General features: G+C 48.7%; 1 protein-coding gene across 6 annotated transcripts in view; it reads right to left on the minus strand.

Moving 5' to 3' along the window:
• The window catches only part of DNAJC4 (DnaJ heat shock protein family (Hsp40) member C4), a 74,561-nt gene extending 57,421 nt beyond the window's left edge, over nt 1-17,140 (minus strand). For 2 of the 6 annotated variants that reach the window (XM_054036000.1, XM_054035999.1), the window contains exons 1-2: nt 17,048-17,140; nt 14,653-14,769 (exon numbers count right to left, since the gene is read on the minus strand). In XM_054036000.1, coding sequence (XP_053891975.1) covers nt 14,653-14,720 — 68 coding nt within the window. In that variant the 5' untranslated portion in view covers nt 14,721-14,769; nt 17,048-17,140. Of the gene's footprint in view, nt 1-4,934; nt 4,974-12,843; nt 12,877-14,652; nt 14,770-17,047 lie in introns of those variants that run through there. The other 4 variants (XM_054036001.1, XM_054036002.1, XM_054036003.1 and 1 more) reach the window with 4 other exon arrangements.
• Between the last annotated feature and the right edge of the window lie 337 nt (nt 17,141-17,477).

Below are 17,477 nucleotides of genomic sequence, written 5' to 3' on the forward strand. Positions count from 1 at the left end.
AGCCCCTGAAATAGAGGGGGATGAGAAGGTGGCACCCAGATAGCTTGGGAACTGCAGATAGAGGAAGGCGAGGAGCCCCTGACGTGTGCAATCAGTTCGGCCGACAGATGCAACAAAGTGAGCGACCTTCTGTCAATTCTTCCTTTGCCTGTTTAGACAGTAAGCTCTACAGGGCAGGGACTGTCTCCTACTCTGTGCAGCGCACAGCATGATGGGGACCTCGATCTGCCAGTGGGTCTGTGCAGTGCTTGGCATGACGTGAGCCCCCAACACTGTCCAGTGCCCAACGCACAACACGAGACCCTGATCCTGGCCAGAAGCCTGCACAGCACCTGGCACAACATGATCCCAGGGGTGGGACCTGTGCAGCACGACCGTAATAACAATAATTTGATTTTCAATTTGCATCCCCATCAAACAGTTAAATTCATCGCCATGGCAACTGAGCCAGGACCCTCTCTCATCATATATCCAACTCTGAAAAGGAATCAAAGCTTTCCTGCCGTTTTTTATAACGATTTCCCGTTCTGAAAGCAAGCCAGCTAGCTGTAACCACTCGTTGGGCGGACAGAAAATTAGCACGGTGTAATACAAACTTATCTGCCTGGCTTGTTGTGGCAGATGTATTTCTAAACCAAACAAACACAGAGTCTCCAACTAGCAGCATGGATTGTACAGTCTGAGACCCGCCTGTCAAGGAGGTTATGAATGGTGTCATTTTTTTGCCATTACAGATAAAAGCAGAGCTGCCGTCTGTTTGACTTTCCAAAGCTCCTTAGAGTTGCTCAGGCTCTATCCACCCTCACCCCACTCCGTCACAAATCTGAGGCAGCCCCAATAGCTGGAATTTCATAGTTCTCGGTCTTGTGAAGTTAAAAATAACCTCAGCGAGAAGTGGGACACTGGCAGCTCAGGAAAGAAAAGAGGGGAATTTAGACAGGATATCAGAAAGTGACAGCACCGGGAAACAGCTGTGGTTCACCAGCACAGCATAGATCCCGTTGATGTTTCCCTTTCGTCCGCACCTGCTTCCTTTGTACTAGGGAGAAGGGGACCTGCCAAGGACGTGGGATGCTTCAAAATATTTGGCATTAACCCTGGGAGCGGGAAGGGGAGGAGTGGAAAGGTGATAATGCAAGCAGCCATGGTACTGGAAGCATGGGACTCAAACAGAGTAACCACGTTTGCTCCCTATATATATATAATGCTCAAACCTAGACACACTGCTGCTCTGGCTGGGTTCTGAGACACAGAACACAATGAGCACCACTAGAGGGTTCACAAGCTATTTAAAGGGATTCCTGTACATAACACTGCTGTGCCAGGCATAAAGCCTGATTGCTCATTCCATCTGGGATGATGGGTTCTGAACCTTGGCTGTCCATAAACCAGTCAGATTAGATCTCCTGTGAATGCCAGTCAAAACAGATCTCCAGCAAACAACCCCTCACCCCCTTGGTTTTTTTTGCAGGACTCCGCACTAGGGGATGACACCTAGACCTGGTGCTATCCCTATGCCTAGGTGAATTTTTCACAGCCAGTCTAATGGGTAGGCGCATCCCCCACAAGCCCCTTCCTGTAACAAGCAAAGCTCAGAGATGGAGGATATTTGGGGCCGGTCCTGTGCCCTGGGGAACAAATCTCAAGCTGTTGAATTACATTTCATATATGAAACATATGATTGTGAGAACACAGTCTTCTTCAGTCAGGCAGGAAGGAAGAGAGGAAGGTTGAATCTGGGTTGGGACTCAGAACACCCGGGTTATTCTCAGCTCTGGCAGTGACCTGCTCAGTAACCTTAGGCAAGTCACTTCCCCACTCTGTGCCTCAGTTTCCCCCACACCTCTTGTCTATTTAGGTTATATATTCTCTGTAACAGTGCAGCACTCGGCATAATGGGGGGCCCCGAACTCCACCTGCGGGAGTGGTCTGTGCAGTGCCTGGCATAAGGCTTCCCCCTCAAACTTCATCTTCTTTCAGAAGAACTGAAAGAACATTCTGCAAGGGACAGGCAGACAATAGGACAGTGTGCTGTATTCCCGGATGTCACTCTAAGACTGGATAGGCTTCTGAAGTTGACGGGCAAGGTTCCACTGGCAATGGTTCATACAGGCACTAATGACACTGTGTCACAGAGTATCTTGCATATAGCAGATGACTTCAGGAAACTCAGAAGTGTGGTGAAGAAAAAGAAAATCCAAGCTATCTTCTCTGAGATCCTTCCTTCCCATGAGCGAAGGAAAGCAGAAGATTCAGGAAGTGAACCGCTGGCTAGGTAAGTGGTGGAGGGTTTTGGTTTTGGGGAACATTGGTCAAACTTTTATGGGAAAGAAGCTGTATAGTTTGGATGGCCTCCACCTCAGTAGGAGGACGACCAATCTCTTCGAGGACAGGTTGGCTTTAGCAGTCAGCACGGGGTTAAACTAATAACAAAATGGGAGGGTAAAAAGAGGGAAGATATAAGCACCCAGCACAAAATCAAGATGTTGGGAACAGAATAAATAAAGGAACCAAAGGACATGGAGAAGAAATTTTTGAATTGCCTATATACCGATGCTAGGAGCCTGGGTAACAAACGAGGAATTGGAATGGCTCATTTATGGGCATAAATTTGATCTAGTTGCTATTACTGAAACCTGATGGGATGATTCATATAATTGGAATGTTAAAATCATTGGTTATAACCTATTTAGGAAGGATCCAGTGGGCAGAAGGGGAGGGGGAGTGGCACTCTATGTCACAAATGGCATTACCTGTTTCCAAGTCATTGAAAATGTGTAAGAAAATTATTTTGAATAATCAATAACCCTAACCGATAAAGTACAAGTGTCTGCTACAGACCACCAAATCATACTAGGGAACAGGGTGACTGCCTCATTACACACCAATCTACAATGTGTAAGGCAAAAACTTGCATAATCATGGGGGACTTCAGTTTGAGTTAGACAAGCTACGGTCTCATGCTACCAGTACTAAAACATCCTCAGTACTTCTAAACATTATAGAGGAAAATTTCCTAACATAAAAAGTGTTGCAGCCAACATGAGGGAACTCTTATTAGATCTTGTCCTAACAGATAAAGAAGAACTGATCACAGAAATAAAAATGAATGGTACAAGCTTAGGTACATTTATAATGTGCAGGCATAATAAATATATATATGTGGTGCTTTAACAAGGCCAATTTCACAAAGCTGAAAACAATTATGAGCCAAAACATCTGGGTAGATGCGGCGACATGTCCCTGCTGCTCCTAGGCAGAGGCGTGGCAAGGCGGCTCTGCATGCTGCTCCCACCCCGTCCCAAGCGCTGGCTCCGCAGCTCCCATTGGCCGGGAACTGCAGCCAATGGGAGCTGCAGGGGCAGAGCCTGGGGACGGAGGTAGTGTGCAGAGCTGCCTAGCTGCACCTCTGCCCGCAGGTGTTGCTCCCATTGGCGGCGGTTCCCAATAAATATTTCTGTTCTGTATTGGAGGGAAAAACAGATGATATAGTCTTATCACATGGTGATGATAACACTCTATCCATTCCACTAGTATCTCTGGAGGATGTTAAACAGAAGCTACTGAAGTTAGACATCTTTAAATCAGCAGAGCCAGATAATTTGCATCCAAAGGTTTTAAAAGAGCTGGCTGAGGAGCCTGCTGCATCATTAATGTTGATTTTCAATAAGTCTAGGAGCACTGGGGAAGTTCCAGAAAACTGGAAGAAACCTCATGTTGGACCAATTTTTAAAAAGGGTAAACAGGCTGGCCCAGATAATTCTGTGCAATGCCAAGCACAACAGGGTCCCCAATCTTGGCTGGAGGTATCAGTGTAGCGGCCAGCATGATGGGGGGTTCCCAACATCAGTCGGGGGTTTCCATACAGTGCCTGACACAACAGGGGCCCTGATCTCAGGTGGGACCCTTAGATGCTACTTGAATACCCATAATAACTAATAGACTGCATGCCATGGTGATCCCTCTAATTGCTCTGCAGGCTGTCTCCCTTTCTCCTACCATTTGTCTGACTTTGCTTCTTTGCAGTGCCAGTTCTTGAGAACAGAAACAATACCCTGCACTTTGCACACTCCCTTACACTGTGCGCTAGATCTGCTCCAGTTCAAACAGGAATTAATCCTATGGGCTATATTAGACAGGAGGTCAAACTAGATGATCACAGTGGGCCCTTCTGGCCTCGTAATCTATGGGTACATCTACACTGGAATAAAAGACCTAGGCACTGGCCCGGCTGGCCCAAGTCAGCTGACTCGGGCTTGTGGGCTAAAAACTGCTATGTAGGCATCCGGGTTTGGCTGGAGCCTCGGCTCTTGGACCCTCCCCCTCGCAGGGTCCCAGAGCTCAGGCTCCAGTATGAATCTGAACATCAACACAGCAATTTTACAGCCCCGCAGCCTGAGCTTTGCGAGCCCAAGTCAGCTGACCCAGGCCAGCTGCTGGTGTTTAATTGCTGTGTAGATGTGTCCGATGAAATCAGAGCAAGACAAGCTCCCAGTCCAAGCGGGTAGTGATTTACACCCTGCTTTGCTCTGCTGTAAATAACTGCACCGAGTATATGTAAATCCCCCTGGAAAACACCAAGTGCCTTTCATGTGATGACCACCCCTGGTCCCCTTCCAGCGGGCACCACTGAGCCTGCCTCTTGCTGCATGGCTGGCAGGACACCTGCACTTGGCATTTGTTTCCAGACGTGTTTGCTGAAGCGCTGAGCCTGCGATCCAGCCCTTGGGTAAATGTCGGGGGCGAGGGGGTGGGAGGGAGAGTCACTACCCTTTTCGCCTACTCGACAGCCTGACGTGTTTATTTGTGCAGTTAGCAAAAACACCATCTGGCTGGTTACAGCACAGAGACCACTAAATCATTCTGCACCATTAGCCCTGTCAAAAACAAACAGAGGGAAGATGCCAGGCACGGAGTTTCCAAAGGGCAGGTACTTGCGACTTTAAGACGTCACAGTCCACTCATGTAAAGAGCCGGATGACTGCTACTGGACTTATTGGAAAGAAAGGAGGGATGAGGCTTTTTGATCTGTGTCTGTACAGTGCCTAGTGCAATGAGGTGCTGGCCCATGGCACAACCGCAATATGCATAATAAATAACAATGAGGACAATTACAATTACCTGGCATTCCCTTCAGGTTCTGTCTACCTATTCACATGGGCATCATATCTGGGCATCTCATAGTCACTCACAACTCCCTCTGGCCTGTGAGATAGGAAAGTACCATTCTCCCCATCTTACACATGGGGAAACGGAGGCAAGAGAGGAGGGGAGTGACTTGCCCTAGGTCATGTGGAATCTGTGGTAAAACCGGGAATCGAACCCAGATCTCGTGAATCCCAGTCCAGTGCCTTAGCTACAAAAGCACTGCCCTTCACAGGGGCAGAGTTAGGTGAGAACCCCGGCGTCTTAAGTGCCATTTCACTTCAAAAAGCCATCCTTCCTTTAGAAATGCTTAAAACACCAACATCTTTGAGGGTGGCAGGAGCATTATCTAAGTGCTTTACATAAGAAATCGGGGTCATTATCCCATTTTACAGATGGGGAAACTGAGGCATGGAGCAGGGATATGTTTTGCCCAAGTTCAAATGAGGAGTCAGTGGCAGACTTTCTGAATCTCAGCCCACAAAACCATCCTTCCCACTCTCACGTTTCGGGCATAAACTGACTTCTAGCTGACAAGGGTTAGGAAGGAATTTTTTGTGGGGTGGGGGAATTATTCCCAACTTCTTGCATCTTCCTCTGAAGCTTACAGTACTGGCTACTGCAGAAGACAGGATACTGGGCAAGATGTACCCCTGGTCTGATCCACTGTGGCTATTCCTATCATCCTAGCACACGGATAGCACTGCTGCCAAAGGTAACCAAGACTGGTGACAACAGATGTGGTTTGACACTACATTCACAAGGTTAATTCGCCAGCTCTTTGGACAGAGTGTGCCACAGCACCAGGAACTTTCACAAGCTGTAGCGGTCGCATTTTTAAGATGCCATTGTTAAGGCGCTGGATCTAATCTAGGAGGAGTTTGGACCTGGATTCAACCTATCTCAAATAGTCCTTAGCCCTTCTCTAGTAATGCTTTTCATCAGCAGATCTCAAAGCCCTTTACAGAGGAAAGCAGTATCATTATCCCCATTTTACAGGTGGGGAAACTGAGACACAGAGCAGGGCCATGCCTTGTCCAAGGACACCCAGCAGGCCAGTGGCAGAGCGGGAACAGAACTAGTCTCCTAAGACCCAATCCAGTACTTTAGCCACTAGGCAACACTGCTTCCCAAGGATAGACATGTATTAGCCATTTTTCACCAATGTGGAACATAAAACAGAGATTTGGACAACAATAAGTGTCTCAAACCAGGTCAAACTGCAAGTCAAGGAGAGAGCTGAGGAAAGAACTGTTCTAATCACTGCAGCCAGAAAGAGAAAGCAGGAGTCCTGGCTCCCAGAGTCCCTTCTCTAGACAATACTCCATCCCCAGAGACAAGAAGGGGAACCCCCGAGTCCTGGCTCCCACAGCCCCCTCCATAACCTCAAGATATTGCTTTCTATCAGAGCCAGGAACAGAACTGGCTTCCAGGCCCTTGCTTTAATCACTAGGCAATAATTCCTCTCAGGGTCAGAAACAGAATCCAGGAGTCCTAGCTCAAGATGCTGCTTAAGAGCAGTGGTGCCATTCCCGTGCAAGATAAAAAGCACACAGTCGCGGTCCCCTGCCTCGGCAGCGCACTGCATGGTATGGTAACCGCAGGAGTGGCACAAACCTCTCTCATGCTTAGATGTGGCTTTGCTGTCAGACAGAACACTGCATCATTTTTGCAGAGGACACAGCTGGCACTTAGGCAAGCTAGTGGGTAATCCATCTCATTCATCAAAGCCCCTGCAAAGCAGGTGGAACGCTAACAAAAAGACCACTGCTCTCTGCCCACGGCAGGGACACAGACGCTTGTATAACCCACTGGTCGGTGGGTGGGCATGAGTCTGTTACAATGCCAGCTACAGAGCCTTGGCTCTTCGGCTCAAGTTGTAGTAGCTCATACTTTGAACTCTGGAGGCTCCCAGTTCAGTGCGTGTGTAACCCAGGAGGGTAGAAGTCATGCCTGCAGGGGAGAGGAGCACAGGCTAACCCCTTTGTTGCAAGGCTGGGTGAAGTGCTTCTTTACATCCCCATCCAGCTGCCTGTACAACTGGATCCCCAGTTTTGGACCAGAATTCCCAACAAATGGGGGGGGGAATAAAGTTTTTAAGTCCAGAAAGGACCATTAGATCATCCAGTCTGACCACCAGAGAATTTCATCCAGTTAGCCCTGTACTGAGCCCAATAACTTGGGTTTGACTAAAGCATCTTCCAGACATCAACAAATGGAGACTCCACCACTTCCCTTGGGAGTTTGTTCCAATGGTTAATCTCTGGCACTGTGAAACATTGGCCTCTTATTTCTAATTGGAATGTGTCTGGTTTTAACTTTCAGCCATTGGTTCTTGTTCTGCCTTTCTGTACTAGGTTACAGAGCCCGTTTGTACCCAGGATTTTCTCCCTATGAAGGGCTTAGCTACACAGGAAAATTTCCCAGCATAGTTACAGAGGAATAATTATTTCACTATAGTAGTTATGCCAATATAACTCCCCCATGTGGACACTCTATTCTAGAATAAGAGGGATTTTATTCCAGAATAAGCTGTCCTCACAGGGAGTTCTGTCTAGTGCTCTGTAAGGCTACGACGGTCAATTTCCCCAGGTAAACAAGTCCTCAGTGACTTTCAATGTGACTTTGGCTCCTAAGTCACTTTTGAAAATGGGACTTAGGCATTTTTGAAAACTGCATCCCTACACTAAACCAAAATACACCTCTTTTAAACCTAAAATAAAAGGGACAATGTGGATATTTGCTATGGTTTAACATCACATCTTAAATATAATTAGAGCTATTTTCTCATTTAGATATGCTCTTGATATGTGTGTGTACAGTATCTAGCACAACGGGGTCCAGACCAAAGTCAGGGACTCCTGATCTACACATTGATTTTGTATCAATATCACTGTTGGTTAAGGCAGTGATTTCTTTACTGATATAGTGATACCGGTCCAACCCCTAGGGTGGACGCAGTTATACTGGGATAAAAGTGCCTTATACCAGTATAGCTTATTCCCCTTCGCTTAAGGAAATCAGCACAAATATAGCTCCAGCCACACTAGGGGGCTTGGATTGCTTTAGCTACATGGGTGCAGCTTTTGCATACAGACAAGGCCTTATGCAACCCTAACCCAATGGGGCTCTGATCTCAGCTGGGGACTCTACGCACTACTGTAGTAGCAATAAGAAATAATATTACAATGCTGGTTTGTGAGTACAGAGCTGATTTTGAAACCCTGGCTCCTTTCAGCCAAAACACCCTCACAAGACTCAATCCAGCTATGAATTCACTGTTCAAACCATTTTTTAACCAGCAGACAAAGCAGTGGGGAAACACAAGTCCATTTGTTTTCGTAGTAATCTTGTAGTATACAGAGCGCTCTATCAAACCATTCCTTGCCTGGACCTCGCTAGTTGCATCCCAGAGATAATGGCCACAGCTGAACAGAAAGCAGGAATTTAGAATAGAAGGGGCTGAGGCAGCAAAAATTCACACCAAAAAGCAACATGAATGGAAAGCTGCTAAAAGCAAGCAGCACTGAAATAGCTCCAGGGACTGGAGATCAGGGCACAGAATTGAGTAGCCTATAGTATCAAGGGAGCATAATTTTGCATTTACCACATGGTAAAAATGTAGGTACTCTGGTGGTTAAACCAGGGGGGCTGTGAGCCAGGACGCCTGGGTTCTGTTCCCAGTTCTGGGAACAAAGTGGGTTCTAGTGGTTAGCATAGGAGACTGGGAAAGAACACCTGGGCTCTCTTCCCAGATCTGGGAGAGGAGTGGGGTCTAGTGGGCAAGGGGTCTAGGAGTTAGGACTCTTGGCTTCTATTCCCAGCTGAGGGGGGTATGTGCTCTAGAGGTTAACATAGGAGGGTGACTGTGCATCAGGACTCCTGGTTCTCATCCACTAACTGTTACTCCTGGGGGAATTCTGCATCAAAATTAGAAGTTCTGCACCAAAAACATAAAAAATTGGTGCACAATATTTTAAAATTCTGCAAATTTTATTTGTCAAAATAACACTACATAATCATGCCAGTTTCAATTATTTGGAAATTTATTTCAAAATACCTGTCAGCAAGTATGTCTGTAACATTACAAACACACACAAAAATTCCCCCAGGAGTAGAGAGTTAAAGAAACCCCTAAAACAGCCCAGTTCCTGTTTCTCTGCACCCCCACCCCGAGCCCAGCTGCAGGGCCAGACACCCACAACCCCTCCCCCCCCCAGAGCCCAGCCGCAGCCCCCCACAACCAATACACCCAAACCCCCTCCCTCCTAGAGACCAGCCACAGGACCCCCCCTTGCCCAGATACCCACCCACCCACCCCCCTCCCTCCAAAGCCAAGCCACGGGGCCCGCCCTAGCCCAGAAACCCCCGCGCCCCAAAGCCCAGGGATCCAGAGGGAGAAACAGCCCGATGCTTGGTCCCAGGCTTGTGTGGAGTTTCCTGCACACCGCTGCTGTCTCCTTCCCTTAGAGCATGCAGGGAACTGGAGCTGCTGGGAACCCTTTAGCTCCCCCCATCTCCCCCCGCAGTGTCTTCTATAAGCAAGCTGGGCTCTACCAGGTCCAGAAGCCCCTACTGTCGACCAGCAGCACTGCACCCCATTTCTGTGGGGGAAAGGAAATTCTACGCGCACAACATTAATTTCTGCAAAATTCTGCATTGCGCGGTGGTGCAGAATTCCCCCAGGAGTAGGTAACTGTATCTGGCTTTGGGCAATTCGCTACCCCAATCTGAGCTTCAGTGTATTTTTATCAGTCTTGCATGATGCTGACCTATCTGACAGGAGACTTTTAAGTGGGTTTAACATTTGTAAATTGCTTTGAGAATGTGCAATGAAATCTGAAAATTATTTGATATTATTCTGGTACATTTTCATTCATGTTATACTGGTGCTTGCTGGACTCGTACTAAAAGGATAAAGACTTGTTAAAAAGCTAAAAGACGCATTCCAACGATACATCGACACGCGGAAAAAAGGTGTTTTCTCACCTCATGTTAGGATGTTACTTTGTGTTAACTAATGAAGGAAAGGCAGTCTGTAATTTTCATGTGAGTCAGAAGGACAGGGAAAACCCTGAGCTCCCCCATAGTTCTTACCTTGACCTGCTAACACATGTTCCCAGATTCACAGATTATAAAGCCAGATAGGATCACTGTGCCCACCTAGTCCAGGGGTGGGCAAACTTTTTGGCATGAGAGCCACATCAGGGTTCCAAAACTGTATGGAGGGCCGGGTAGGGAAGGTTGTGGCTCCCCAAGCAGCCTGACCCCTGCCCCCTATCCGTCCCCTCCCACTTCCCACCCACCTCAGAACCCCCCACCCATGCAACCCCTCCTGCTTCTTGTCCCCTGACCGCTCCCCCCCCCCAGGACCCCACCCCCTATCCAACCTCCCTGCTCCCTGTCTCCTGACTGCCCTGACCGGCCCCCCCGGGACTCTCATGCCTATCCAACTCCCCTGTTCTTCGTCCCCTGACCGCCCCCCTGAACCTCCGCCCCATCCAACCACCCCCTGCTCCCTGTCCCCTGACAGCCCCCCAGGACCCTCTGCCCCTTATTCAATCCCCCCGCTCCCTGCCCCCTTACCATGCCGCTCAGAGCAGCATGTCTGGCAGCCGCGCCGCCCGGCTGAAGCCAGCCACGCCACCACACTGCCCGGCAGGAGCTCACAGCCGTGCTGCCCAGAGCACTGGCGGTACGGCGAGCTGAGGTTGTGGGGGAGAGGGGACAGCAGGGGAGAGGCCGGGGGGCTAGTCTCCCCGGCTGGGAGCTCAAGGGCCAGGCAGGATGGTCACATGGGCCGGATGTGGCCCACGGGCCATAGTTTGCCCACTTCTGATCTAGTCTAACCTCCTGTATAACAGACCATAGCACTGAACTAATTCCTGGTTGAACTAGGGCAAATCTGTTTAAAAAAAAAATCCAATTGTGATGCTAAAATTGCCAGCGATGGAGAATCTATCCACAATTAATCAACAGTTGATTACCTCACTGGAAAAAATTGTATCTCATTTCCGGTCTGAATTTGTCTAGCTTCAAATTCCAGCTATTGGATCTTGTTAGATCTTTGTCTGCTTGACTGCAGAGCCCTTTAGTTAATACTACATACTGTCTTCAGCGTGGATCAAAACTCAGAATTTCCATTCTATGGGAAACTCCAACATTTCCAAATTTCTTTTCATCCCGTATCAGAGCAAAATCAAAATAGACTGTGAAACGAAAATTCCAAAATACTTCCTTTTTGTTAACATCAGAACGACATTTCAGTATGGCTGTTTTGATTTTATCAGGACAATCATATATACTGGCATAAACCAACCTCGCAGACTAGACCTTCTATTTCATAAAGGAGGGGCAGAGCACTTACACAGCTGGCCTGCACCCAGCAGCGATCCACTCTGAGCACCCTTATTACCAAACACAGGGGCGTGCCGTGGAAGAGCTAGGGCGGCCCTTGGATGGAAATACCAACACGACTCAGTGACGCACCCGGTAGATCACTTGCTCTGTTGGAGCATGCCCGCAGCTACTTGCATAAGGGCCTCCTCTGTGCACGCTCTCTCTGTCATGGGGATTTAATGCCTCATGATGCCCGCTGCACCAGTGGAACGTCAGGGTTGGAAGCTGAGTAAGTGGGACCAGCGTAAACTCCATTTTGCAGCAGTGCAGTGCACTGGGGGTTTGCATGCACTTAGCTATATCAATCCAAACATGCCCACTTTAGACAGGCTGTTTGCCAGCATGGAGATCTTTTTGCTACATCCTACACCTAGGGTCGCCTACTGGCTGCACTGGCATTCAGCAAAAAGCCATCATTCCAGTGCCATGGCAACTGCCAATCCTCCTGCTAATGAGAGAGGGGCCCTTCCCTCCAGCCCCCGCCACCTTACCCAGCCTCAGAAATCTCACGTTTATTACTGCAAGTTCCAGAGATCAAGAACACAGAACCACTGAACCCAGGCTGCAGAGAACATTATGTGGCCTGCAGACATGAGTTCCCCAGCAGTTGAATCCCATTGCTTTTTGAGTAGCCCTCAGCAGGGTGAGTGGCAAACACAACACCCAGTGGTACAGCCAAACTGCACAAGGCCTGCTGGGATATAGCTACAACACAGATCCATAGATTTTAAAGCCACAAGAAACTTTAGGTCATCTAGACCTAGTCTACGCTTAGAAGTTTTGCTGGCGTAGCTATACCTGGGGGTGTAAGTTTTTGCTGACACAGTTGTGCCAGCGAAAACCCTGGCGATGCAGTTTTTGCTGTAATAGATTATTTCACTTGGGAAACTGGTATAAACTATATTGGCAAAAGGACTTTTTTTTCCAGTATAAACTGCTTCTACACGGGGAGGGTTTGCCAGTACAGCTATACCAGCAGGACAAGGCCCTACTCTGACCTCCTATATAGCAGAGGCCAGAGAATTCCATTGTTACCCTTTTGTATTGAGTCCAATCACTTGTGTTTGACTAAAGCATCTTCCAGAAAGACATTGAATCTGGAGTTCAAATGGAGAATCCACTACTTTCCTTGGGAGTTTGTTCCAAGGGTTAACCACCCTCTCCGTTAAAAAAACAACTGTGCTTTATTTCTAATGTGGATGTGTCTGGCTTTAACTTCTAGCCATTAGGTCTTGCTCTGTCTCTCTCTCCTAAAGGGCCCTTTAGTACCCAAGATTATCTCCCCGTGAAGGTACTTACATACTGTAATCAAGTCACCTTGCTATCTTCTTTCTGAAAAACACATTGAGCTCTTTAAGTCTCTCACAGGCAATTTTTTCCCGCCCTCAAATAATTTTTGTGCCTCTTCTCTGCACATTCTCTGGTTTCTCCCTTTTAAAACATGGATGCCAGAACTGGACAAAGTATGGGTCTCACCAATGCCATATTCAGAGGTAAAATCACTTCCCTGCTTCTATTCGCTATTTCCCTGTTTGCTGAAAGATGCTGGGCTCCTGCTTATGGCTCAGGGAGCTGAGAGTGCTCAGTACTGCACAGGCTTCGGTATTTAATGCCCAGTTGCTCTATGGTTTAGGTTTCCTTTCCCCACCTTCCTTTCCAGTTGAGTTTTAGGCAAGCCACAACTAGGATATTTTCTGTATCAGTGCCCACTAGAAAAAGAAACCTCCCTCGAGGGCGATTTATTTCCACTATGAAAAGGGCAGCGCTTTAACGGCTTCCACGTGAGGAGAGCCACTGCCAAAAGAAATAATATTCTCTACTTGTTTCACTCACAAATATTAACATCTTTAATCTGTGATATTTTTCTGAGGGCCCACAAAAATACCTCAAAACTGATGCTTAAAGGAAAAAACTCCCACCATGGCATAGTTCTATTAATGGGCTTTGGCTGCCCCTTGGCTCAGAAATGTCCTCAAAAGCCCAGTCACTAAAGGCCAGCTCATCAGCTGGTGTAAATCGGAGCAGGTCCATTGAAGCCAGCAGATTATAGGTGATGAAACAAGAAACTCTCATATGAGATGGCTCCAGCCCCAGGTGTATTGCTTTATACCAGACGCTCTCAAACTGTGGTCCATGGACCACCAGTGGTCCACGAGCTCCATTCAGGTGGTCCACGGATAGTTCCCTCTAAGGTGCACATCTGGGCAGCTGCACACAAGAGAATGAAGGGCGACCCACCTTATTAGTGGAGTCGTGCAGGCATGGCTCCACTAATTAGGTGCCTGGACCCTGGAGAAGATGCACACATAAGATGAGGTGGTGGCCTTGGGGGGAATAGGGGGTAGGTGGGAGGGGGCAGTGGGGTGAGAAGAGGGGGTGGGGGGAATTTGGGATGTTCAGGGCTGTGGCGGCCAGAGCAAGAGGCAACTTTCCCCAGTTCCAGGGCTGCCGCAGCAGGGGAGAGACCCCTCACCTTCCCAGTCCTAGCTTGGGGGCTGCGGCGGCGGGGGGAGGGAGGGAGAGGGCACATCCATCGCATTAGAAAGGTAAGACTACTGATATTAAAATATGAGTTGTGTGCTTTTATTTGTAGAACAAAAAACATTAATTATTATTAAGGGTTTTTTTTATAGAGCGCTTTTATCCAAAGCATTTTACAATAGTTAGCTAACAGTACAAACAACATTTGGAAAGTGGTCCGCCGAGACCCTCAGCAATTTTCAAGTAGGCTTCGAAAAAAAAAGGCTTGAGAACCACTGCTCTATACAGAATAGCTGATAATGCTAATAAACCCTAGCTCTTCTACAGGGCCGGCTCCAGCATTTCTGCCGCCCCAAGCAAAAAAAAAAAGAGCCGCGATCGGCGGCGGCAGTTCAGCGGCAGGTCCTTCGCTCCTAGAGGGAGTGAGGGACCTGCCGCCCCTGAATTGCCGCAGGTGCCGCCCCTCTCCCTTGGCCGCCCCAAGCACCTGCTTGTTAAGCTGGTGCCTGGAGCCGGCCCTGCTCTTCTATAGCACCTTTCTTCCGTAGAGCTCAAAGTGCTTTACAAAAGGTCAGTATCATTCTCACAGATGGGGAAACTGAGGCACAGAGAAGTAAAGAGACTTACCCAAAGCCAGTGGCAAAGCTGGGAATAAAACGCTGGTATACCGAGTCCCAATCCAGTGCTCTGGCCATTAGATCACACTGCCCTCCTGGAATTCCTCACACCAAGGCCTTGTCTGGACTAGAATAAATGGGATGGCATTAGGAAGTGTTAGCTCACATGTTGGAAGCATCTAACCTAGCTCCCAATTTTACCACCTAGGTCCCCTGGTGGAATATTGAAATCTGCCTATCTGCATATTTAGGCACCTAAATCTTTTTTTTAAATCTGATTCTTAGCCCTTCAGTCTGGACCAACAAAATCAGCATCAGTTAATCACCCTTGGACATAGTCCTGGAAGGCACCTGTGGGGTCACTGAGTCCAGTCCCAGCTACTGCAGGCAACACCATCATATAATCCTGGGCATAAATGTATCAAATTCCATGCTGAAACTAACTGGGTTGTTTGCCCCCACTGCTCCTATGGGGAGGCTGCTCCAGAAGTCTCTCCTCTAATGGGCAGAAATCATTATTTCCAGCTAAAATTTATTCCTGTCCAGTTTATCCCAATTGGTTCTTGTGCCAACATTGTCCTTTAGCTTCAATAGCTCTTCTCCCACCCTGGGATCCACTCCCAAATGGATGTATTTCTAGAGAGCAACCAGATCCCCTCTCAGCCTTTATCTGGCCAGGTTAAACAAGCCTCTCATAAAATTGGCTCTCCATTCCCCTCATTAGCCTAGAAGCCCTTCTCTGCATGCGGCTACTTTGACCAAATGACACACTCTGCTCCACACCTGGATTTAACTTAATATTCCCTGAGTTTAAGGCCCAAATTCAGTGTGTTATTTAATTTTTTTTTTAAGTTTTACAAAACACAGTAAGAAATGTCTTTGTGACATAAAAAAAAAAAAACACAACACAATCAAATAGAAATAGATTATTTGGGTAAATATCCACACACACACACACACACACACACAATCAGCCTCCCACCCATATGAACAAAGAATGCTGTTCACATGGCTTTGATCCTGATTCAGGTCACAATACAAATAATTTATAAGAGGGAAAACTGTTAAAGGAAAGATTTCAATCATTTAAACATTGGATGGTCTTGTGGTTAAATAATAATCCCTAGCTCTTATCTAGCACTTTTCAACAGTAGATCTCAAAGCACTTTACAAAGAAGGCCAGCATCATTATCCCCTTTTTACAAATGGGGAAACTGAGGCATAGAGTGGAAGTGACTTGTCCAACGTCACCCAAGATTGAAGCACTGAACTGGGACCCAGGAGATCTGGGCTCAATTCCTGGCTCTGCCATTGAACTCCCTGTGTGGGCAAGTAATTCAGTCTCTCTGGGCCTTAGTTTCCCTGTCTATAAAAGAGGGGATGATCTTTCTTATCTGTTTAGACTGTAAGCACTTTGGGTGCAGGGACTGTATTTCCCTGTGTGTCTGTGCAACACTTAGCACAAGGGGGGAGGGGGGGGGCTTGCTCTTGGTCAGGGTCTGTGCAGCACCACAATGGGGGCCCTAGACTCAGTCAGGTCTGTGCAGTGCCTGATACAACAGGGGGCCCGATCTCTGTCCAGCACAGCCGTCCAGCACCCAGCACAATGTATTGGGGCCTCTAGGCACTACTGTAATACACATATTAATAAATAGTCAGAAGGGAATTAAAGATCAAATCTCAAAGGTGGCTGGAGATTTTTGGTGCCTGACTAGAGATGCCCAGAGTTGCTGAGCATCCACTGCTCCCCTGGACTTCTGGGTGCTGATTAGGGCCCAACCTCAGCCCCACAGGTGTGTCCAGCTGGGCCCCCCAAAGTTGAAAGGGCTTTTTCCATTAAATCACTTTGGGTTTCACCAGCCAGTTGGGAACAGGGGTAAATCACAGCGTGTGAGCCAACAGCTCTGCCCACCCCGGAAGGGTCATGCCCTGCCAGAGAAAGGGCTCTGGGGGTGGGGGGACACTCACAAGTGGGGGGACATAATGCAGTAGGGGGAGGGGGAATGGGTGACAGTGGGGGGCGGGTACAGGGGGCAAGAGGTGGGGGGTGCAGTTGCCACGGGGGGAGGGGGCAGATACTGCAGGGGGGCAGTTATGGGGGGAGTTACTACAGGGGGCGGGGGCTAGGGTGACCAGACAGCAAATGTGAAATATCGGAACAGGGGGTGGGGGGTAATAGGAGCCTATATAAGAAAAAGACCCAAAAATCAGGACTGTCTCTATAAAACCGTGACATCTGGTCACCCCTAGTGGGGGCATTAGTGTGGGGGTCACATGCTGCGGGTGGGCAACAGTGGAGGCTGCAAAGCATAAAAAGGGGGCGAACCGGCGGGGAAGGGGACGCCCAAGGGAGGGGGTAAAGGAGCCTGCACGGGGGGAGGAGACCGGTTGTCATAGAGACTTACTCTGGGCCCCAGCCGCCATTTTCCGGCCTCCTCCGGCAGCAGCTGCAGCTGCCCGGCCCCGCCCGTCGGGGAGCGGGGGGAGTGGTGACGGCCGGGCCCCGCCCCCAGCCCCAGCTACCGGGCGCCGTAGCGGAGGCGGGGTGGCAGAGCCTGGTGCGGTTCTGCGCCGCATCCTGGCACTAGGCCGGGACAGGTATGAGGCCAGGCCGCTGCCGGGGGCGAGGGTCTAGCTCCTGCCTCGCTCTGGGAGCCAGGACGCCTGGGTTCTGTCCCAGCTCTGGGAGGCCAGTGGGGGCTGGGAGCCAGGACGCCTGGGTTCTATGCCCAGCCAACCCATTGTAAGGCAGCACGAACATGTAAACCCGAGATCGGGCTCTTCTGATGCCTGCCGCCCAGCACGGGTGGGGGCTGGAACACAGACTTCAGCTCC

This window comes from Malaclemys terrapin, chromosome 7 (assembly GCF_027887155.1).
Source record: "Malaclemys terrapin pileata isolate rMalTer1 chromosome 7, rMalTer1.hap1, whole genome shotgun sequence".
In the NCBI taxonomy this organism is placed as follows: Eukaryota; Metazoa; Chordata; order Testudines; family Emydidae; genus Malaclemys; species Malaclemys terrapin.